Source organism: Euprymna scolopes, chromosome 4 (assembly GCF_053919585.1).
Source record: "Euprymna scolopes isolate OS-2025 chromosome 4, ASM5391958v1, whole genome shotgun sequence".
NCBI classification, from domain to species: Eukaryota; Metazoa; Mollusca; class Cephalopoda; order Sepiida; family Sepiolidae; genus Euprymna; species Euprymna scolopes.
Genome location: NC_136485.1, coordinates 91,348,725 through 91,374,496, shown reverse-complemented (window position 1 = coordinate 91,374,496; position 25,772 = coordinate 91,348,725). Strand labels below are relative to the sequence as shown.

Here is a 25,772-nt window from a genome sequence, read left to right as displayed (position 1 = left end):
ACGCTATATATAGAGTCTTGAATACTCGCACGCAATCAACTTTGACAGAGTTCAAAACAAACTTCGTAACCTAGTAAGTGATTCCCTTTTATCTTTGCCGAAGCCTTTTTCCCGCAGAAGAGACGTTGCGAACCTGTCCCTTCCTTATCGCTATTTTCATGGCAAGCGTTCGACTGAGCTTTAATTTATGGTTTCCTCCCCCTCGCTAAAGCTGCACAAAAACACTCGTCTAGCAAAAATCTTTATCAATAAATATCCATACCCTCTGTCGTTGCCTAAACCTAAACATGGATTCCATGATGAAAACTTTTTTCTCTTGAATTACCCGCCTGTGAACCTCTGTTCCGCCGCTCTACTTTCCAACTCATTATTTTCAAGTCCCACATAAACAGCTGTCCTCATAAATGATCTAATTATACCAAATTACTTCTACAAACGATTATTACCCAACTATTTCGATGACTACAACTACAATACACATATTAACCCTTATCTTCAAGTAGCCTTCGGGCTTTGATATGTGGTAACCTATTGTTAATATATATATGTATTTTTTTCGCCTTGACAGACACTGCCCATCTCAATGTTCATGACCATCCTCACCGCAGTTGCTGGGTGAATTGTCAGTGACACCCAAACCACGTCCATGGCCTGGAGGTGACTATTCAGGCCAGCAGTTGACTTGCACAGTCTGCCAAATATGTGTAGGACAAGGTTGAGTATTGAAACTTGTTTTACTTCTGCTCGATGTGTTCACAGCGTATGTTATTTTGTGGTTTATGTAGGCATCTTCCTAGAGGAGCATCCGATCATATGCTTTATATTTCCAACTGTTCAACACATCAGGTAGAACTGACACATTAGCTTCCCTCAGGTTTCTCTTGGGCTCAGAATGGTCGATTCTTTCCCATACAAAAACTTCAGATCCACCTTGACACTAGCCTTTTCCATTCAGGTGGGCATTTCGTTAGAGTTTCCTGAACAGAAATTTTATGCAAACCATTGAAGTACCCCTTTGAACAACGCTGAGGATGTTCCCTAGTCTGAAGCCCGCCGTAAAACTTAGGCAGCCTAGCATTTTCCATTCGAACAACATGCCCTGCCCAGCGCAACTGATTCCACATTACTATCGCTTCAATGCTCAAACTGTCAGCTTTCCTGAAAATTCCCGTTAGGTGTCAGTGACTGCCATTTTACATTCAGAATTCACCTGAGCTATGGAATCTCTCAAGTTCTGTTAAGTACCAATGCTATATTGTCCAGCACTCAGCTGGCCTAACGGAAAAATAAACTTTGTAATTGCTTTTATTTTTATGTAGCGTGATTTGATCATCCTCCGCATTTTTACCTAACGATTTTATACAATGAAACTGATTTGTTCAAATTTCACTTTATACACACTATTCTGGTTGGATTTCTGTACTAGCTTTCGTAAAGCGGGCCCAACGGAAACTTAGACTTATCAGTATTGTATCCGAGTTGTTTAACCTAACAAGTTTTTTTCCATTTATACTTTTTACACTATGTAATTTAGTGATTAGTCTGGCAAAAGCTTCTAATTACAAACTGCTTGAATTAATTCTACTTCTGTACTTTACCTATTTAATACAACAGGCACCGATGTGTGTACATTTAACGTCACACAATATTTGTGTTTAAATTATGTTCATATAATCCTTATCGGTAAAAAGTACAAAGAAGACTTTCATAAAGCTGCGTTAACAGAAAATCTTAGCCGTGTAGATTTCGATTTGTTTAACCAAAACAAACAAGTTTTCTTTCATACTTGTAACACGCGAAATATGTTTTTTACACAGAGCCCGCTTTATCCTACTTTGAATTTTCAATTAATAATTTCATAAACATTACTGAATTGTTTACGCAGTCCATCATCGTCGACACTAAATGATTCCATCCTTCTCTGCATTTCCACCTAACGATTCAATACAAGGATATTGATTTGTTCACAGTTCCATCATACAAAATACTCTTCCTGTACGCTTAGTTTTTTTTTTTTTTTTTTTTGTAAAGCTGACCCAAAGCAAACATAAACTTAAGATTTTCTGTAACTATTATGCATGGTGTGTATTATATATATATATATATATATATATATATATATATATATATATATATATATATATATATATATATATATATATATATACGTACAAACGCATATAGCCTCTGAGACAGCAAATCAGGATAGCTCAAAACGGAGAATAGAATTTCCTTAGCTTTACTCAGGCTTGGAACAAAACACTGGCCACTAATGTTCGCGGGAAACACTGGTCACCGCCTAAACACAACAGAAATATACCCAAAGCAACATTGGCTGCCACTGTCATTAATTGCAAATCACTGTCAATCACCGTCCTGACCGCCAGTGACCAACAGTGTCCGCCATTTAATGATATTACCATACTATGAATGACTACACGAATATTGAACATTTTATTTCAAAGAGGTCCAATGACGCTTGACACTGATCATGATCGATAGTGTCCGACAATGACCAAGTAGAAAAACGCTGCATATAAAATCAACAGTACGTTCTTTGATATGACAGAAGACGATCAAAAAAAATAAATTGTAATAGAGATGTTTTCTTGAAGGTTGAAGGTTCAATTCTCAGTGTGGGCGACCGAAAAATACAATTGCGAATTACTTAGGGCTTCCATGCAATTATGACTGACCGAATGAGAACACGCTTCCCCTGTGTAATAATGTGTTCCATTCAAAATTTCGTCCAAATTATCGAGTTCGACAGAAACATTCCTGAGTTCGACTAGATACACCTGAAGAATGTCGGGGGTTACGTCGACCGAAACGATGTGAAAAGAAAATGTCACTCAAGGTAAGAAAAGTAGTCCGAAGAATTTAAATAATGCGAATAACCAATCCTCAAAATTCAGAAACGCAATAAAAATAAAAATAAGACTAGAAACATAAATTATAAGGAGGCGGCTAGCAAAAATTTTTAACCATTAGTTTAGTCTGAGTTTGCAAGGAGTGACAGGCTAAAATAATCCGCCTTAGTAATTATTATATGAATTTAGCTGATGGTTTATTTTTTATTTAGCAAATATTTCTCTGTAACCACTCAAAATTTAAAGAAAATGCAAATTAAATTATTGACAAAAATATTTAGCTTTCTCCACTCATTCTTTTTAAGTTTATGTTAAAAAATAATGTTTAATAGAAGATGTAAACTTATGTCCCAGAAAATACTAATTCTGACCAAAGTAGTCAAATAGTTACGCTAAAATAAATAGAGTTACTTTTCTTAGAAATGGTAAAATCCAAGGTATAATAAATTTTATTTTAAATTGTTTTAACGCAAATAACACACAAGTAGATAAAATTGAAATAAAGCAGCATTTGCGTTTACGAAAAGAAAAAAGAAACCAAATGCGTAAACGTAAATAAAAATGGTGGCTGTTCGAAAATGAAGTCGTCGGTGTACGATGTTAGGAAGAAGAGAAGTAAAAGAGCCGCAGATAATGTACTGTATTGAACTCGCTCGAACTCTATTGCTAAATTTAATCTGCTTATTAAAGGGGGTGCAGATAGTAATCAATAATTACATCCGAGCAATTGACCCTGTACTTAACATACATAATTCTGGTGAAATTCGGATTGCGAAAACCTCGACAAAGTAAACAATCGATATAACACAGTACTGTTGCAATGCATTGACTGTGGAAGTTGGATTATAGCAATATGAAGAGAATAGCATGCGAAAATGGAAGATGTGGTTGCAGAATTGGAGAAGATGATATTGACTGATGTGTGATATCTTAGGTGATAATGGACAATGGCACTGTCTTTCGCTCGTAACTTCTCTTGATTATGCTCAAGAAATGAAGAATAAGAACATACTAGATAGCCGCTTATACACCTGAAGCAAAACAATAGGTCAATGAGATTATCGGGCGGTAAAATGTCTGAAAGAGGAGAGTTATCGCTAGAGTCAACATTCTTGTAGAACGTAGCACTCAATGCCGGACAGAAAGAGGAGACAGTGCGTCAAAGACACTTTATTAAATACGCATATAAATACCAGAGAGATAGATATTGGTATCAACCAGAATCCAAATACGTTAGATGTTTGGCTGAATCAACTAAAAACACAGTGGTGCTGAAAGGTACTGACTGAAGTGGGCTCCTCTAACAATCATAGTGACATATTTTGGAAATAACTTACGTTGTTTGAGTAGATGTGAAAAACGTAAATTCTGAACAATCAATGAAAAAAGCACATACATCTGGATTATCAAGACGTATTTTGAAACTAAATAAACGTGCATTATTGGTATAGAAATGGGAATAAAATGTATTTAAGAGGAAGTAAAACTATTGCCAGTTATGGGAAATTATATTTACGGTCAACTTGATACTTTTGTTTGCATAACATAATGAATTAACAAATATATTTTCGTAATTTGCTATTTAGCACTTTTTCGTGCTGATATTAAAGCATTCCTGCTGATCAACAAGACAATTGTTACCTAACAATAGACGAGCAATTAAAAATGAGATTACTGTCCGGGAAGCTGGCCATTCATGAGGATAAATCAGCATTTATCAAGCCAATAAGCATAATATTACGTGTGAAAACCCACTTTAATGAACTACCACTGACGCGCTAATGTTAGATAAACCACTTTCTGTTACATGCTGATAAACGTAGAGAGTTGAACATTATCTACCTGGCAATAGACGTGCAATTAAAATGATATTACTGTTCTGGACGCTGGCCATTAACGAGGATACATCAGCAAAAATTGCACATTTTGACACGTGACTCTACATATACCGTTTCATAATACCATGCTCCCTAAAGACATAGAGTTTACCTTATTTATATAAAAAGCTTTAATATTCTTAAATCTTTTATAAAATCAGTGTAAAAATAACACTGAGTTTGGAAGGATCAATGAGATTTTGAACCGTTTTATTTAGTATAAAAATTAATAATGCCCAATTTGATTCCAATGGTAAAATGGGAGATCACAAGAAATATAAAAAATGAATAATACCATTTTAATAAATTATTTTATATAAGGAGAAATCAGAGGAATTTTATTCTAAAATAACTGGATCTGAGCAGGAGCATTTACTGGGAAAATTGAACAACCCAGTAAATTCATGTTTTTACCTAGTGCTTCCAATATTAGCACGACAAGGTGCTAAATAGCAAATTACAAAAATATATTTGCCAATTCATTATGTTATGTAAATAAAAGTATCAACTTGACCGTTGATGTGTTCAATCCAAAATGTCCTCAAATAGAACCGTTAATATATATATATATATATATATATATATATATATATATATAATTTTTAAATAGTGTTTTATCATTTCGTGAATCATCACCGCAGTGTAACACGATTACTGCCGGTCTGGAGATTCGAACCCGGCCACGAAGTTACCTCTGACTTCATTAGAAAGGAAAAAAATCACGGGAAACTCTAACTGCGAAAAATTTCATTGAAATTTACAGATTTATTTTTAAATCTCGTAATATCCATCCAGAATGATATAATGATTATAACATCATGATCTGCGCATGCGAGCTTAAGTCATCGACTTTCATTTCAACTTTAAATGCTCAACAATAAGAACCGACTTCTTAAAGAGGTTGACATTATTATTACTATAATAATTTTCAAATGCCTACAGACACTAGTGCTTTATCCTTTCGGGAATCACCATTGCATATATATATATATATATATATATATATATATATATATATATATATATATATATATATATATATTTATATATATATATATATCGTTATACATTCATCTTTAACTACAAATGTGCATTTATCGATAATCGAGCGTTCTTATTTATTTATGAATGTACGTGTAATTGTAAATAAATTTGCGTGAGCGCGAATAATTAAAATACACACATATATACAGATATGTGTATATACGCATATTTATATATGCATATATATGCATATATAAATATGCATATTTACATATAAATATTTATATATATATAAATATATTTATGCATATTTATCTATTTCAAATTTAAAGAATTCCTAAAAAAAATGTTGCCTTGTGAAAAATTGCGACACTCTCTGAATATTTAAATCGGTGTATTTTTCCATTACAATTTTTAATCTTTTTTTTTTAAATCTATAAAATTAATGTTCACAGAGTAAAAAGCCATCACATACAGCTAAATATCCTAATGGACTGTCGTCCCACCGAAGTTCCCCCTCCAATATGAAGCATGTGTCACACAAAGGGTGAGAGAATAGATATCGCTTCGAGTTTATAATTGTAATGTAAATTTTAAGCATGCCTACAGCAATTTCTTAAGCAAACTTAACGGGATCTTACATATTCGATAATATATAGCAGACGCGCTAATTTTAGTATGCCAATAAACACATAAAAATTAAAAGAAATACTTGTTCCAACAGAAAAAGTCCCCAGCTTCACTATACATATCCGGAATTATAGATTAAAATAGTTTCCTTTTTAATCATTTTATTATTGATAAAAAATTAGTACGTAAAAGAATAGTTTCATTTAAAAAAAAACGATTCGAAACACATGCTTATAGCGTGTTTAAAATGAAATGTTTTTATCGTAAATTACAATTAAGAATAAATGTAAATCGCACATGACATTTCTCTTTATTTAACAACAAAATTTTAATAAAAATTGAAGCAAATTTTACATCGTTCCCAATTCTAATACACAGAATATTTCATGAAGTAGAACTATTTTTTATCAAGTATCTGTCCAAATAAAAGTAAATATCAAAGCAATTCATCAAAAACACTCGTTTAAATCTACTCTATTATATCTAGTCTCTCTACAGAATTAAAATAAAGTATTTTAGTTTAAGTAGATTAAAAAGATAAGCAATTTAAATCAAATAATTTACGAATAACACGTGTTTACTTGGTTGTTCTCGTCTATAACTTTTGTATTAAATAAATATTGATAGTACATGAATTATGCATTCAGTTGACTTTCATCGATGCTAATGTCAATTTCTTCACCGGTTAAATTACCAAAGAAAAGTATCATTTTATATTAGTTATTTCAAACAAAATCATGTTTTTAATATAATACGGCATTCAATAATTAATGTGTACATCTCATATGTATACTTTCAATGAACTTATTCTTCTATAATATGACTACATATACTATAGATATGCAAATTTGAACTCACAAATCATTTTGTTAGGGAACAATTTTAGGGCTCGTACATATCTTCCTAGTATGTTGCCAAACATGTCAATAATCGAGATGCAACGAAAGCGTCTTGTCCTCCAAAATATTTCAGTCTTAGCGCTATGGAAACTGCTGCCATTACTTTCTTATATCATCATAAACCAGTTTAATTGTTTTTCGAGAAAATCGAAAACAATTATTTTTCAAAAATGTTTTCCACTTTCTAGAAAAAGTTCATAAGTCTTTCCAATATTTAAAAATATATGTGATCAGTTTTCTACACCTCTACGCAGTCCGATCAATCTCATATATGTTATAAGTAAGTTTTTTTTATATTATTATTCTGTAATGAATGAAAAAAATGTCAATCACATCAAAAAAGTAATTTGCTTAATAACAAGTAGCTTGTTGGCTTTAAGTTTTTCTTATTCCACCTCTAAGGCTGGAATGCTTATTTCGTCCTATTTGAAATAAAGGCACCCTTCCCCAGGGAAGCATGTTGCTTTCATAAACTCCTGAAATTGAAGACTTACATGAAAACCGTTGCTAAAGTTGGAGGAAAAACTGCAGCATTTTACGTTAAACATAGTGGCTCATTCCTACTGCCGCTTTCAACGTGTATGAAATTTACATTAGAACCAAGATGGAGTGCCACTGTCACATCTGGCAACGTGCTATTCAAAGCGCTCTTATTGAACAACATTCGACAGCAAATTAATGGGAGATGCTCTCTTCTCTTTTCTTTCTCACAAGGGAGATGATGTTAGCCATTCTTTAATATCTCGGTATTATTGACTGAACTTAAAGCTATGCCCCCCCCCACGTAAGATTGTCTTGCTTTCAACACTTCAAGAACACTCATTTATTTTTGCGTGTATTGGAACTAAACTCTCAATGAACAAAATTTTGTTCCGAGAACGTCTCACCTTATCGCGCGAATGTTTTGCATTATAATGCAACGTTTCAAGGCCAATGTCAGCAAATATCTGTCGAACCATCCAATTAATAAAACAGGTTTTTATTCTTCCCTAGTATTCTTTCATAATCGAACTAACACTTACTTAACCCTTATCATCTCGTGGCTCTTAGCCTTGGTTAATGATGAAGTATTAATATAAATAATTACTAGATCCACTACGCCAACTATGGATGCATTTAAGACAAATAATTCTGTATAATCTCAATGGTTACACAGAGGAAAAATCATCCTGATATGTTCATGTGGTTCATGAATGGGAGTTTATTATATTCTATAAATTTTCAAAAATAGCTTGCAATTCTAACTGTGATTTCCATTTAAGTAATGCGCCACAAAATTTCAACCTTATCTTGAGTTTTAGTTAATAGTAATAATGATCCTTAACGAATTAACGATATATATATATATATATATATATATATATGTAAGTGAACGTGTCTCTGTGTGTGTTTGTGTATATTTCCTTACGCAATAACTCTGAAAATTTTTAGTCTACAGACTCGATATTTGATATACAGGGTACTGAGATTTGAGAAAATCGATGTGATCGGGTTTCGGCCAGGAATTTGGCGATTAAGGGGTCAAAGTTCAACGATTTGACCTTTGAGAACTCTACCAAACCCCTCTGACAATTTTGGGTCGACGCACTTGAAAGTTTAGATATCGGTTCCTTGGACATGGATCTAACTTAATAACTTGATTTAAGCCCAAAACAATAAATGTTAAGGGGTCATAATAGGGGTCAAAGTTAAAAAAAAATTGACCTCTGCGGTCTCTTCCAAATTACTCAGACAATTTCTGGTCTAAGTATTTGAAATTTTACATAAAGAGTATTCAGAGATAGGGAAAGCTTTTTCATCAGTTTGGGTCGAAAATTTTTAGTTACCAATATATAAATGTATGTATGTATGTCTGTTTGCATGTCTGCCTTAAACTTTCAATAGAAGCGACGGATTTTACCAAGATCAGTATCATTTTAATGTTCGACCTTTTAGACGACAAATATCGAAAAATTGGCTAAAAACATTAATATCTTCTTCAACTAGGCACTTTTCTAGGGGGGGGGGTAATTTTTCTCCGATATCTTTTAACGTTATCCTCTCATTTAGATTGTCTAGCCTTAATTTAAAAAAATGTCGCTTCCGGTTTTGGCGGTGGTCGTAACAGCATAAACGTTATGTTTTACCCCGTTCTTTTCTTCCTTTGCGGTACAGGTTCGAGCCTGCCTTCCTACTATCATTTTTTTTCTCAACATACACATCCAAACATCCGGGCAACGCCGGGCTGAAATGCTAGTGTATATATATATATATATATATATATATATATATATATATATATATATATATATATATATATATATAACAAAATAACCAAGCGTTAGTTACAATGTCTTTAAAACGTAAGTATTTATAGATTAGTAACTAATGACGATATATGTATTCTATGAAACTGTGAAACAGCTTACGTGTTGGTTAATTTCGAGCAAAAAGATTTCGATAAAGCACTGGTTGAATTGCTTTTTATTTTCATAAAAATACATATGAACACGAAATTGAAGTCTATCAAAAGGAAAATATACCTTATGTCTAGTGTGAATATTTATCATTCTACCATCGATTGCATTATACATTATTGTCGATAATTTGAATGCTTACATGTTGCTGTGAAGCAACAAAAATCTGGCTTAATGAATAATGCATGCAACCTTGTGGCAAATATCTCATCATTCATAGATTATATATATAATTTCTATTATGAACTTTACAAAATATGTGATTATACTATTCATTAATGTTTTTGTACTGTCAAAATTATTCTGTATTACACTTATCTTAATCGTTATATTCCCGTGTATGTTTATTTAATAAAAAGTGAATTGCCATTATTTTATTAGCGAGATGCAAATATGTGTATTAATTTAAGTTGTCATTAATTTAATTCTTTGAAAGTAGTGATTCTCATAGAGAAGCGATTGTAAAACTGTTTCTTATTACATGTGGACAATTTTAGTGTGCATTTTGGACGACGTTTCTAGGTTTGTTTTATTAAAACTTATTACTGTTGAATTATTTATTTAAAATGTCATTTTAAAATAATATTTTAAAATGACATTATATTAGTTCTAAATAGTAATGGATTTTTGTGAACATGTATTCAAATTAATGTTCTATTGAGTACATTCTTTAATACTTGAAGCAAATGATGTTATTCCTTCAACTCAGTCCTCGTTATATAATCGTTATATTTTGCAAAATGTAGAAAACATATTTTCTTCTCATCTACTTTTTTTATTTTTAAATCATAACGCATTCAGTCGCGTTTTTTCTGCTACAATGCAAAATATTTTAGTGACTTTCTGTTTCTTCTTGATATAGAAAGCACTTTCATAATACACAATATTTATCGTCGAATTACTGTAAAATTGTTTGGTTTGCTGTACTCCTCAGGCTTCCGTGGGTATCTGTTATTCTTAAGTTTTGAGTTGATTTCTTAATTTAATCTAATGCTTAATTTAATGCTTAATTCTGCAATAAATGATATTGCGCATTTGTTATATATTACATAGTCAAAATAGTAACTTTGCAGAGATAAGTAATGAAATTTATTTTAATATGCACGGCCATAATTCTAGAAGCTCATAGTTATATGTCATATTCCCACATAGCAAAAAAACAAATCCCTAACGTTATATTTAATTGTGTAAATGTGTTAACTTTTGCATGATTTTCTGCACGCGTTCTGCACGTATCCTTCTTTTGTATATTACATCCTAACCTGTATAGACCGTATTTATATATATTTGAATAATGTGGAGTACTGTTAAATATGTGTTTGTAAGTATAAAGATGTTTTTTTGAGATTCAAATTCATGTTTGTATAGTATGAACATTATGTGCGTTTCTTCAGAAGCATACAAGTCATCTTACTAAAAAATGCAATAATCAGAAAAAACCTGCGTCGCCAAAAATAATTTATGAGCACAACTGAGACAAAATAAACTCAGACTACTCATTAAAGCTGTTGTAACAAAGCGATGCACTCTCATGGTAACATATGGAGTATAGGTAACTGTGAGAAAATCAGCTGCAGCCGTAGGATAACTGACTAACGAAAATATTAGCAGTAGTAGCCGTCTTAACACATATGAAAATCAAGCAAGTGCGCACGCATTGACGTCACAGGAAATAAAAGGAGATGTAAAGGAAAATTAAAAAGGGCAGCACGTGGCCGAGCAAAGGAAGCGGTCGGGCGTGTTTTGATGCTTGGGCGACGAGAGAGAAAATGCGTGCTAAAAAAGCGATAAAGACACGTGCGTGAAAGTGCGTCTCGACAGGCATGATCGATGCGTGAGTAACATTTTGAAACACAGTGAAATGTGTTGTCGGAAATTACTGGAATAAATGCCTTTTGTATTCACCTAAAAAAAAAAGGCTGAATCGTATTTTCCATATTCTTTCTTGTGTGTTATTTCCTCCAATGTTATCAGAAAACCTGTGGGTCCGAGTATTTGGAATGTAACGACATGGTTAAAGCGTAACTGGTACGTTACATTTTCTTTATTTTGGATGATGTGACCAGATATTTTACCAAAACAGGATCATAATTAAGAAAAATAAGAAAGAAAAATAAACGTTTACACAGAAAAATGCAGTCACAAAGGAGGGACGTAAAAACAAACCAGAGAGAGAGAGAGAGAGAGAGAGAGAGAGAGAGAGAGAGAGAGAGAGAGAGAGAGAGAGAGAGAGAGAGAGAGAGAGAAATTAACAGCAACTACAACAAAAAGAAAAAGTCAGTAAGGGCAATTGTTCTTGACTGCTCACTTTTGAATTTTTCTCCGGTGTGTCAGTCAAAAATATTTTGCTGCTCAGGGATATCTTGTGGGGACCGTGGTTTGTCGTCAATGTTGTTTTTAGTGCTAAGGGTATAAATTATAGTCTTACGTGTCGGTTGTGCATAATTTATGGGGGATATTGTTTAATACTTATTTTAGCAAATATGCTGTGTTATAGGTATAAATTTAGAATGAATAATTTGACTTGAACATATTTTTGTAAATTTTTTATTTGGATTGTTTGAGTGATTGCCGACTTTTAGCTAAGAACACTAAATATCTAAAGTTTTTTGTTTTCTTTTACTGACACGACCATCTATGGCAACACATCAAAGGCCGTAAATGACAAAGTTCTCTCTGATTCTCTCTCCTCTGATCTCGAGCCCGTGGTACAGTGGGGGAAGAGGTGACTGGTTACTTTAAATGCATATAAAATCAAGCTCCTATCTTTACATCATCAACGCTCTGATCCCCATCTGGCATCACTTGAAATGGATGGCTCTCGTCTAGGGGAAGCTCCAAGTTTCGATAAGCTTCTGGGCTTGACTTTTACTCCTGACCTGAAATGAAACACGTCAGTTGCCAAGGTCGCTGAAAAAATGGTAGGATCCTTCTACCACTCCATCGGATATCTCACTGCTGATGCAATTCTCTATCTATATAAAAGCCAAGTACGTCCACGGATGGAGTACTGCTGCCACATCTGGGCAGGAGCTGATAAAAACAGCCGATCCTGCCTGGTACAAAATAGGTTTCATGGCCTAGTGGGGGATGCCCTTTTCTCTTCCCTGCAACCTCTCTCCCACAGATGCCCTTTCTATTCCCTGCAACCTCTCTCCCGTTACGAGCCTGTCTTTGTTTTGTCTTACTTCTATGACGTGCACCAATCTCTGTCCCCTCCCTCGCCAATTTTTCACGATAAACACCCGTCTAGTTGAAACCACTGTCAAAAATTTTCCCCACTCTTTATCTGTGCCAAAACCAAAATGTAGATTCCATGGACAAAGCTTCTTTCTTAGAACTGCACACCTGTGGAATTCTGTTCCGTTTGCCTGTTTTCCACCTGACTACAACCCGTGTGTGTATATCTTTATATATTTGTATGTATTGGATCAACTCCTAAAATAATTAACCGATCATTATGAATTTTAATTGTGTATATATGTTTATATATTTGTATGTATGTGATTCACTCCTAAACTAATTAACCGATCATTGTGCATTATAATTATGTTTATATGTTTATATATTTTATGGATTCACTCCTAAACTAATTAACCGATCATTATGAGTGATTAGTATACGTAAATACATAAATATTTGTATGTATGCGATTCACTCCTATACTAATTAACTGATCATTATAAATTTAATGTATTATATATGTTTGCATATGTGTATAGTCATATTCCAGAAATCACATACAATGGTCACTTTTTAATGTGTACAAGAAATTCTATCAAAGTAATAAGGTACTCATGGAAAAACAAAGAAAATCTTACATTACATCTTCATACATGGAAGTTATTAAAACCGAAAATCCCGTTTAATATTCGAGTAGTATGACTTACATATGAGAAATAAGGTGCTTCTTTACTATAGCACCGAGATAACAAAATAAACAAATTCTTACCCATGGCGTACAGAAAATATAACACAACAGAAAATTACCTAAACGTATCGAGTTCTTTCATTTTTACATTAGAAAAAAAGGTACTTGTACACTATCCTACCTAGTAAATAAGGTACTTGTGTAGTATAGTACTCATATGAAAAACAAATAAAATCCTACCTGTCACATAAAAGTCATTAAAACCGAAAACTACGTTATATAATCGCATAGATGACTTTTAAATGAGAAAAAGTGTACTTCTTCACTATAGCAATAGATGAAAAAACAAACAAATTCTTACTCTAGACGCACAGAAAATTTAACACAAAAGAACATTACTTAAAAGCGTCGAGTTTTTACATTTTTCATTAGAAAAATGTTACTTCTGCAGTATGCTACCCCGGAAATAAGGTACTGGTACAGTGAAGTAATTCTTATCTGTGACGTACATAAGTTATCAAAATCGAAAATCATGTAATATATTCAAGTAGTATGACATTCATATAAAAATCCAATGCTTCTCCACTATAGCACACTGATGTAAAATAAACACACTCTTACCTGTGACATACAGAAAATTTAGCACAACAGAAACTTATAATAATTTTAAATATGTGTTGTATATTACCCGCCCTAGGTAAGGAATTTTTTCAACATACGTGCTGTAAATTTCCTGTCCAATGAAGGTACAATTATTCCATAATATGTTGTGTAATATCCGTCCTAGGGTAGGTAAAATATTCTTTTGCTCAAGATGGCAAATGATACATAAACATAAAAACTTCCTCTATTCTAAGAATAAAAGGTATGTTCAAAAATTTTCTCATTGTCTTATACGGTTCCGAGCAACGCCGAGTGGCCTTGCTAGTTTTAACTATTCATCCTGTCATTGTGAATTAAGATGATTAAATAGAATAAATACAAATAGGATATTTTTAATAATAAACTGAAAAAAAGACACCCCATTCTTAGCATGGACTATACTGAGCAACTTATAAATAATTTTGTTTTATTTGCGAGTTTTTTATGTTCTTTTGTTTATCGGTATTTTGTTACTTGAGTTCAGATAAATAGCGAATACAGAAATGTAAAAATTTGAAGTTGTTTTAATTTTGAAATGCATAGAAAGCAAAACTGACGGTCAATAAAGCACTTGACATGAAAGAAATTATTCTTTTAAAACTGGAACTTTTTTATGACAAAAAGGTGCAGTAGCTTTAATTGTCGCCGTGATAAAAAGATAAGTGCCAAGTAAACATTTTAGGTACTCGTGGGCCTCTGTAATACAGATAGAGAACGTAAATAGTGAGGAGTATTTTGTAAACAATCAACAAGTTTTCGACAGAATTCGGACAACAAATCAAATTTTCCGGGTATGGAATGTGACCTAGTTATAAGAGGTTAGTGACTGGAATAATTAGTCGGTTTACGAACAAAGAAGCTTAGAAAATAGTGGAAATATAATTAATAATTGAATAGACAGTGCTTGTGTTAGATAGCACAACTGCCTATGTTTTATGATAAAGTAAAATTATTTAAACACGAAGAGAGAAAAATACAATACTTGTTCTACAGTGTTGAAATCCAAATAAATCAGGGGCATGAATAATGTCTGTGGCACGTTAGGTTAGTTGTCAACCATAATTGCCTCGAATAATCTCATAAAATGTAACCGAGCACTTAAGAGACAAAATAGACTGAAATTGTCTTGAATGCTCTCGCCAAACAGGGGATAAGCGGTCAAGAGACAAAAATGTGGCCGCGGATTAAATAAAAGGTTATATTAACTAGTATTCTCTCCAATAATCTTGTTAAAAAATAACTGAGCAGTAGAGAGACCAATGAGTCATGGGACTTGACAAACGGTTATGCAACTAGTTAAGTCTAAGATTTCAAAAAGTCAGTTTTAAACGAAAGAAAACAATTTGGGCAGTTGGAGTGAAAACTATTTCAAATGAGCACGGAGAAATATTAATTTAATGACTGACGAGATAGAGAAAGAGAATCGAGGGTTGCTGTAAGAGAATAAGAAAAAAGTTGTGCAAAAATAAAAACACATACAAAAATACATATGTATAAATAAATGTATCTATGAATACTATTAATAGTATAACCTGTCAAGAAGCAATAAACTGATTGTTTTGTTATTAAAATAAAAATATTCCGTTGCAGTTTGTTGAATTTGCAGACCCAGGACCAATAAACATTAAAGACTATTCAAACTTTGGTTTAATCTTGCATGTATTTAACTAATTTCGTGAAATATTGTTAACATTAAAACATTATTCTTGCACAACTAAGCTGAAACATTACAACACTAATTATATGAAATTCCTGAAAAAAAATTTTAACACACATTCTCGCTATTTAAACAGTTAGCTAAGTCTTTTTAGCCTTTGAACGTTTTAAAATATAAAAAGTTAGAAAAATACGTTGGACGTCTGTTATTGTTACACTAAAGAGAATAAAAGAAGGAAGGAATTTTTAACAGGAAAAAAAAAAGTTTAAAATTATAATGTAAAACAGACTATATCCTAAGACATTTTATTAGGATTCAATTATTCATGTTTTATAGCGTGAATTTTGAGTTTTCCTTTTTATATTTATTTATTTATTACCTCAGACAGGTTTTATTAAAATTCTTATAAAGACTTTTTTTAAATGAAAGGTATGTAAAGAAGCGGTTTACTTTAGCAGCAGTAGCCGTCTTGGCATATCAAACAAATGGGCAGCCAGTAACGTTACGAAAAGAAGGAGAGATAAAAGAAAAAAGACAGTTCGTGACCGAGCAAAGGAGAGCAAGAGAAAAAATGCGCCGCCTGGTGTGGAACGCGGTAAAGCAAGCAATGACAAAGACACGTGCGTTTGAGTGTGTCTCGACAGGCATGCTCGACGCGTGAGTGATATTTTGTAAACATATTGAAGTGTGCTGTCGGAAATTTCTGAAATAAATAAATGAGTCATATTGTTCATGTTCTTCCTTGTGTGTTTGTTTCTGCGACGGTTCCTGACAACGTGTACGTCCGAGTGGTTAAAATATAATGACATTGCTAAAGCATAACTACCACTTTACACTACAATCATTTTCATAATAAAAAAGAAACCAAAGATCGAAATTCTTTCGACAAGCACCATTTTTAGCTATAGATTACATTAAGCGAGCAATATGTAAAACTTTTGATGTGAACAATATCCAATGACCTTTACTTTAACTCCTATTAGTTTTGCAATACAACATACAAAGATATACTAACGCAATTCTTGTTTTAGTACCAATCCCAAATATTAAATATGACTTATTTTCAATAAATGATTATTCTTTGTAAAGGTCTCAGGATTGGAACCAAATATCGAACTAGCAGAATTATTTTCTGTTATATTTAGTTTGTTTTTACTTATTACTTTCTTTCTATGTACCAACACCCCCCTATAATATATATATATATATATATATATAAGATACATTTTCGATTTTGAAGTTCTATATCCATTTTGTAATAAAATTAATAAAATAATGAATAAAAGAAAATAATTAAGGAACATTCCACAGATTTCAATTGCTTTTAAGTATTTTAAAGTGTGTAGAATAGCGCATAAATCATCCGATGCAATTCCATATATAAGCTCGTATTTTCAAACGGACACATATTTTCTGATTTATATGAATATTTTACATTAAAAAATACATTTTGGTTATCTATATATTAATACGCTTGTAACTATCTATCTATGTGTGTCACACTTTCCGGCAAATTTGATTGGTTGAGATGATTTTATTCTGGAATAGCGGATTACACATTAAACGAACGCTCAAGGCAGAGATCAGGGTTGCCATGTTGGCTAATGTAAATTTCACGGTTTTTTGTTTCTTTTGTTTTTCTCTCTCTCCCTAGAAGTTGTTGACTTACAAATATAAACATTTAGTAAATAACTGTGGAAAAAGATTTTAAAATATTTTTAATTAACGAAGACTCTCACTTTCTCTCTCATTCTCTCTCTATGTCTATCTATCTATCTATCTATCTATCTATCTATCTATCTACTCTGCCTTGAGCGTTCGTTTAATGTGTAATCCGTAAATAGATAGATAGACAGAGATAGAGAAGGAGAGATAAAGAAAGAGTCTTCGTTAATTAAAAACATTTTAAACTCTGTTTCCACAGTTATTTACTAGGGAGAGAGAAAAACAAAAGAAACAAAAAACCGTGAAATTTACATCAGCCTTCGTTTGATGTGTATTCCGCTAATCCAGGAACGAAACATGAAATATTTTTATAAAAATATATGTTTATTCCACCAACTACTACTGATTGCTGTTAGATATAAACAAATCCAAGAGGATAGAGAGGGAGGGGGGAGAGGGGGAGATAGAGGAGTGAGATGGGGAAGAGAGATAGAGGGGGGGAGATAGATGGGGGAGGGAAGAGAAAAAAAAAAGAAAAAGTATTTTGGCCATCAGATTTTCTGTTTGGCTTTTTTTTTTCAAGTTCGGCCCTTTTCTGTACGCACGCTCAAGGCAGAGATAGATAGATAGATAGATAGATAGATAGATAGATAGATAGATAGATTGAGAGAGAGAGAGAGAAACGCGGTCTTCGTTAATTAAAAATATTTTAAAAGAACTTCGATATAGTCAATTTTCCTTTAATTTTCAATTTGGCTTTTTGTTAGCCTTTTTTACTTCAAAAATGTGCTTGCGCTTTCAAATTTGGCCTTCTTTGCTTTTTTTTCTGAAAAATTTGTCTACAAATAATTATTATCGTCTGCCAACCCAGGCAGAGAGAGAAAAAAAAAGAACGCTCAAGGGAGGGAGAGAGAGAAAAAAAAAGAAAATTCATTTATTATTGACAGATTAAACACAGACCGTTTGGCCCATCTAGAGCAATGGATGAGAGAAGAACACAGCAAAGAGAAGCAGCAAGAGAGAGACAGAGAATCAGACGACAGCGTTTGCGAGAAGAGGAAAGACAATCAATCCGTGATCGAAACAGACAAAGAATGCAACAGCAAAGGCGTAATATGAGCCAGGATGAGCGAGAATTACATCTTGACCATTTGAGAAATAGAGATCACGTAAGAAGAAATAATATGAATATGGAAGAAAGACAGCAATTTCTAGAAAACATGAGAAACAGGGACCTTGTAACAAGAAATATGAATATGGAAGAAAGACAGCAATTTCTAGAAAACATGAGAAACAGGGACCATGTAAGAAGAAATAATATGAATCAATAAGAGCACCAAAATCATCTTGAAAATGAGCGAAATAGAGTTCAACGTCATAGAAATGCCCACAATATGGAACGCCAAATATATTATATTGGGGCCATGGATGTCCGATGTCAATTTTGCAGAGCCTTAAGATTCCAAAGAGAACAACTAAATTGCTGTTATAACGGAAAAGTAATGCTACCCCCCTTACAAGATTACCCCGAAAATTTAAGATTATTATTTGATGCCAATAATGCCGAGGGTGCAAATTTCAAGCATAATATAAGAAACTATAATTCTGCATTTGCTTTTGCATCTTTTGGTGCCAATAGTAGACCCCCTCCAGGACGTGGACCCTATTGTTTCCGTTTACAAGGTCAAACTTACCACTACGCAAGCAACCTCCATGCAAATGACCCTGAAGAGAGAAGATATGGCGAGCTGTACATCATAGAAACCAATAAAGCCATACACAATAGAGTAAATGCTCCAGAAAATGCTAACTGTTTAGTGTCTGTTTTTCAAAAGATAAATGAAGCACTGATTAATAATCCTTATGCAGCAGCATACCATAATATGAGGGATATTGAACAACAAGAGCAAGAGAGAGCTGCAATCTAGAACGTGTCACCAAGACAAGTAACCATGCACTTCATCCCTGGCCCTGACAGAAGGACATACAACAACCCATCAGGCAATGAGATTGCAGCCATATTCGTTGGTGATGATGGTTTACCTCCAGTACATCGTGATATCATTGTTTATCCCATAGGTCAACAGAGGGAGAGGATTGCTTACATATCTTGCCATCTTGATCCCATGGTTTATCCTCTTCTCTTTCCGAATGGAGAATCGGGATGGCATATACAAATGGCTCATGTGGCACAACGCCAAACTCGTGTTCGCACCAAAGTCACCATGCAAGAGTTTTACTCATACCGGCTAGCAATCAGAGATGGCTTTAGTGCTTTGCATCGAGCTGGAAAATTATTGCAACAATATATTGTTGACGCTTATGTGAAGGTGTAGGGATGCCGTCTGAACTTCATTCAAAATAACCAAGCACAATTAAGAGTGGCACTTTATTCGGGTCTCATGGATCACCTAGGAAGACAGAATGAGCATCAAGGGGCAGGTGTTCCAGTCATTTTGCCCTCTACATTCACAGGACGTCCGAGAAACATGCAACAAGCATATCAAGATGCCATGGCGATCGTCTGCAAATTTGGAAAACCAGATATTTTCTTGACATACACGTGTAACCCAAAGTGTCGAGAAATCACAGAGAACCTTGGACCGCATGAAACAACACAAAACAGGCCAGATTTAGTTGCACGAGTTTATAACATGCACCTAAAGGAACTTATGATTGATATCAAGGATAGACATATATTTGGTGTTCCAGTTGCTCATATCTATGTCATTGAATTTCAAAAGCGCGGTCTACCACATTGCCATCTTTTGGTAATGCTGCGAGAGGAAGACAAACTGAGGACAAGAGAACAAATTGATGAGTTGGTTTGTGCTGAAATACCTTCATTAGACTACCCAGAGTTGAGAGAATGCGTGAGAACATTGATGATCCATGGTCCATGTGGGATATCAAATCCTAATTCTGTGTGCATGGTTGATGGAACATGTGAGAAAAAATTTCCAAAAGATTTCCTTGAGGAAACGAATACAAATGTATCCGGATATCCAGTGTACAGACGGAGAAACAATGGAGAAAAGGTACAAGTTAGCACTCATGAGGTTGACAAAAGATTCGTTGTCCCATACAATAAGTATCTACTGGAAAAATACCGTGCCCATATTAATGTTGAAGTGTGTTCCTCGGTGAAAAGCGTAAAATATTTATTCAAATATATATATAAAGGTCACGATTGTGCAAACATGGAAATCCAACATGTTTTAGATAATAATGAGCCCACTGGAATATATGAACACAATGAAGTTAAACAGTTTTTGTCATGTAGATATGTGTCTCCTCCAGAGGGCTTTTGGAGATTGTCAGAGTTCAAAATGCATGCTCAATCCCACACTGTTTATCGCTTGGCTGTACATTTGCCTGATGAGCAGCATGTTTACTATAGAGAAGGGAATCAAAGACAGGCGGCAGCAAGAGCAGAAGAACGTGACACACAATTGACAGCTTGGTTCAAACTCAATCAAACAGATGAGAATGCAAGAAATTTTTTCTATTGTTCTGTACCTGAGCATTATGTCTTCAACAAACAAACAACAAAGTGGACACGGCGAATTAGATTCAGCAACATTTTAACCAGAATGTACTCTGCAAGTCCTCGAAATGAAGAAAAATTTTATTTGAGGATGTTGCTCCTTCATGTCCCCTGAGCGACTTCATTCAGCAATTTGAAGACAATCGATGGTCAAGAAATGTCCACCTTCAAAGACGCATGCATCAGACTGCGCCTGGTTGAGAATGACAATGCATTGCAGGAAGCTTTGACAGAAGCAGCAGCTCATCAGATGCCACGACAACTATTATCCATGTTTTCCATGATGTGCGTCTTCAACCAGCCCGTGAATGCTCTGCATTTATGGAATGAGAATAAGCATTTTATGATCGAAGGTCTGCTGCTTAGATATGATAAAATAACTGCTGAAAATGTTGCTCTCCACTTTCTGAATACCTTATTCATGGCAAATGGCATGAATTGCAACATGTTTGGTCTGCCTGAACCAGTTGGAGATCATCCTGGACATGAAGGAGATGTTGGAAACTCTAACATAGATGTGACTTCTCTTAATATTGAACAGAGGCAGATATTCAATGCTGTGGTTGCAAGTGCCTTCTCTGTAGAGCAAGGTGAGCACACAGAAAATAGATTGTTTTATGTGGATGCACCCGGTGGTTCAGGAAACACCTATCTTTTCAACAAGTTATATGAATACCTTAACGCTAACAACATTAAGACAAACAGTTCTGCTTGGACTGGTATTGCTGCAACACTGCTGAAATGCGGCAAAACTTTGCACAGTATATTCAAGCTTCCGGTTCCCCTAAGCGAAACAAGTGTCTGCCATGTGCCACCGAACTCTGAGCAAGGAAACTTTCTGATGCAAGTTAAAGTCTTCATTATTGATGAAGCTTCTATGATCCCATGCTATGCGCTGAAAGCCATTGATAAATGCTTGAAGGATATAATGAACACCCACACTGCATTTGGTGGTAAAGTAATCTTACTTGGAGGCGACTTCAGACAAGTACTTCCGGTTGTCCCGAGAGCTCCTCCTGCTGCTGTGCTAGATGTGTGCCTCAAACGCTCAGACTTATGGCACAGCTTTCATCACATGAGCCTCACACAGAACATGAGAGCAAATTCAAATGAACAGGAGTTTTCAATATGGCTTCTGCAAATGGGCAATGGATCACTCCAGAGTTTTCTTGATGAAGTGGCTCCAGATGTTATTGACATTCCTGAATTGTGCACATGTAATGGTTCTTTGATATCGGAGGTGTTTGACAACTGTACGGCTGAAGAGATGAAAGCAAGAGTAATCCTATCTCCAAAGAATTCTGAATGCTTAGCGGTCAATGAGGAAATTTTGAGAATGTTGCCAACAGAAAATAAAACGTACCTCAGCACTGATTCTGTAAGTTGCGATAATGACGAGGAAGCACAAAATTATCCAATGGAATTCATTAATTCTCTCACTCCATCTGGCATGCCTCCTCATAGGTTGAATTTGAAAATTGGAGCAATAATTATGCTACTGAGAAACCTCTCCATAACTCAGGGACTGTGTAACGGCACTCGACTAGAGGTCATTCAGCTTCACGAGCACAGCATCAAGGCATCAATAATCAGCGGTTCACACGCTCATAAGAGAGTACTTATCCCAAGGATAAAACTAAAACCTAGCGATGCCAATATTCCTTTTGTTCTTCATCGCACTCAGTTCCCAGTTCGCCTCTCATACTCAATGACAATAAATAAAGCTCAAGGTCAGACTTTTGATAGAGTTGGCATATATTTACCAAAGCCATGCTTTACTCATGGCCAGCTTTATGTAGCGTTCTCAAGAGCAAGAGCAATGAAGACTGTGAGAGTTAAAGTCCAACATCTTAATGATTCCACGCATGGCCACAGAAGAGGAATCACATTTACACGAAATATCGTATACACAGAAGTCATCTAAAATTGTCCATGTGTTTGGGTTCCCTGAGGCAATCTGAATAGTGGACGTATATGGGAGAAAAAACAGATGTAATGACAGTTTATAATTTTTAAACGTTGACATTTGAAATGTATTTTAAGTAATCAAGCATATGCATCTAAACATCAAGAACATATTCTGGGATAGTTTTGGTTAGGTTCAACGTTAGGTTCAAATATTTTTGAACAAAATGCACAGGTTTAACCCATTACTGTGCGAAATTAACAATATCATGTTTTAAACACTCTAAGTCTCCATTATATAATAAGTATATGATAAATAAGCTAAAAATTAAATAAAACTTTTGAAGATATTTTTAAATAAACATATTTATAAAACATAATTGAGGATGTATTTATTGAGAATATTTGGAGCACTAATATCGTGATTTTGGTATATACATATTTACATACATTTTACCTACCGTACTCTTCATTTACTATTTTAAAAAAATAGTACACAGGGTGAATTCGTCGGCCAGGGCAGTAAAGAGTTAATGTAAATGTTTCAAGGTACTGATATGTGATGGGATAATGTGTATGGGAAAAAAAAGAAAAGAAAACGTGAAATTTTCACGGGTCCAGCTAGCCAAAAATGAATACGCTCAACTGAGCTGATTCTCCTTTCAAAATCTAGATAATTAACTAACTTTTATGGCACTAATTATTACCTGTTTGAACAGTCACCAGACAGCACGTATTTTAACATCAACAAAGATAGAGTGAAAATGATCAACTGCGGCTCTAAATGAGGAAGTGCTAAGCGTACTTAAGAGTATTTTGATGATATCTCTTTATGTGCAGCCACTTGATCTTTTTTAACTCACGATGTTATGTATGTGGAGAAAATCGAGTTGTTCAAAAAGAGATCCTTTTGTGGTGAACAAATGTACCTGGCGTAGTTCAGAGTTCCAGTTTTCACAAACTCTACGCATTAAATTAGATAGTATTCTGGCAATCACACGTCAAATGTTATCTTCTAAATGGTCTATTGCGTCTGGTTTGTAAGCATGGACATGGAACTTTACATATCCCCCCATAATAATTTAATAGGGTTAAATCGTACGGACGAGATGGCCAGTTGATAGGTACATTTCAGAAAATTATTCGTTCATTAAATGTTTCTCTCAGTAAATTAAACGTATCACGCACTGTGTAGCACGTGCCTTCATCTTGCTGAAACCACATGATTTGACAAAGTTGAACTCAAAATAACCGATAGTTGCAAAATCTGCAAATAAAGAAAATGTTCTCTGACATTAAAGTCAACCTGTACAATCATAATTTCTGCTGCACAGATAAATCCAATTATAAATTTAAGTGAACAAATGGATGTTTTGTTTTAATGTCATTCTGTTCATAATATCTATGTGAATGAAAGTAAACATTATGGAAACATCTTCAGAGAAATTATATTTATATTAGAAAATCATTCAAACTTTTCATTATGATAGAATTAAATACAAAAGGTATAATATTATAAACCTAACTTAGTTTCTTATGACAATAAAATAACATCTATGAAATTATTTCATAACGATTTGTTATACCATTAAAACGCATGTATTCGTGTGTGAATTCACGTCCGTCTGTTTTGAGGTGCAGGATGGGTCACCTCTAGTTTCCGTTCCACATCAACTTTGATCGAACAAACATGGTTTCTGCTAAATCAAGTCATGCTGAGTGGATATTTTGGAACTCGTTCTAGAAAGGTTAATGCTATTTGCTAGTCGAATAACATAATTCCATCGACATTAATTGTATCATGATAGACGAATGTCTCATTAGACGGTGTGCAAAGGCAAGAAGAAAACTTTCTTGAGTTAGACAGAAGCTCTACAATATATATGAAGGGATAATGACGATAATGTATTCGGTCAGTATCTTGTAACGAGTCCGAATTATGCAAAAAAAATACAATTTAGAATGATATCAAGAATAAAGTCTTCGTCCATTAAAGCTAGAATGACACAGTATTATATAAAATATCATATTTGCTAGTTGCGGTTCACTTAATCGACTCAGATTTAAAAAAAACTTTATTGGATAGAGTTATTTTCTATGACAAACAATTTCAGGCTAAGAGTTCGTCAGAATGTACTTCTTATTCAGGACGTGTTTTTTTTTTGCCAAATGAAACATAATCAAAGGAATGACCTCCTTTTAATTATAGAAAGGATTGTTCAGTAAACATTTTTAATAAAAATTTGAAAATGAATTGTACAGGATTCTTATAAAATCACTTACTGCTAGAATTAGAAAACATATTCTAAGTAGCTTTTTTATAGTCATCACTTATTGTCCAAATATAAGGAAATGGTTGGTTTTGGAGAAGTTTAAATGAAGCAAAACATATCTTTATATGTAAAATTATTTTCATGCTATTTAATCTCAATGTTACAGATGTTCATAATTTCTTTAAATTTATAGTAATATATTTCCGAAACTTGTTTTATAGTAGACTTACTTACCAAATATCTATTTAGTGTTTTCTGTGAAGTGTCAAAATAAATAGACTCACATAAAATACAAAAATTATTGTTATTCTATATTACTTAATTCACCAATATTATACTTAATAGTGAACATGGAGTTTAATGCATTTAGCTTAAGAACAGGATAGCAATTTTATTATAAGCAAATGAAAAAAACTATATTGTGAATCAGTAATTTTGTCGATGGATCATATTGTAACAATATTCCTATTGATTTATTAGAGGGGATACCGTAAAG

General features: G+C 33.8%; 4 protein-coding genes across 4 annotated transcripts; all 4 read left to right on the top strand.

Moving 5' to 3' along the window:
• Positions 1 to 18,945: 18,945 nt before the first annotated feature.
• On the top strand, positions 18,946 to 19,479 carry LOC145271171 (uncharacterized). The gene has a single exon (XM_080126701.1). The coding sequence runs from the start codon at positions 18,946 to 18,948 to the stop codon at positions 19,477 to 19,479; it is 534 nt and encodes a 177-aa protein (XP_079982827.1).
• A 24-nt stretch (positions 19,480 to 19,503) lies between these two features.
• On the top strand, positions 19,504 to 19,887 carry LOC145271162 (uncharacterized). Its single transcript, XM_080126696.1, has one exon. The coding sequence runs from the start codon at positions 19,504 to 19,506 to the stop codon at positions 19,885 to 19,887; it is 384 nt and encodes a 127-aa protein (XP_079982822.1).
• A 66-nt stretch (positions 19,888 to 19,953) lies between these two features.
• On the top strand, positions 19,954 to 21,213 carry LOC145271152 (uncharacterized). Its single transcript, XM_080126691.1, has one exon. It carries the CDS (start codon positions 19,954 to 19,956, stop codon positions 21,211 to 21,213), a length of 1,260 nt encoding a protein of 419 aa, XP_079982817.1.
• Positions 21,214 to 21,519: 306 nt separating this feature from the next.
• Positions 21,520 to 23,022, top strand: LOC145271146 (ATP-dependent DNA helicase PIF1-like). Its single transcript, XM_080126683.1, has one exon. It carries the CDS (start codon positions 21,520 to 21,522, stop codon positions 23,020 to 23,022), a length of 1,503 nt encoding a protein of 500 aa, XP_079982809.1.
• The last annotated feature ends 2,750 nt before the right edge of the window (positions 23,023 to 25,772 follow it).

Coding starts and splice junctions, on each gene's coding strand:
- LOC145271152 (XM_080126691.1), top strand. CDS start 19,954: ATGGATCACCTAGGAAGACAGAATGAGCATCAAGGGGCAGGTGTTCCA.
- LOC145271162 (XM_080126696.1), top strand. CDS start 19,504: ATGCACTTCATCCCTGGCCCTGACAGAAGGACATACAACAACCCATCA.
- LOC145271146 (XM_080126683.1), top strand. CDS start 21,520: ATGGCAAATGGCATGAATTGCAACATGTTTGGTCTGCCTGAACCAGTT.
- LOC145271171 (XM_080126701.1), top strand. CDS start 18,946: ATGGAACGCCAAATATATTATATTGGGGCCATGGATGTCCGATGTCAA.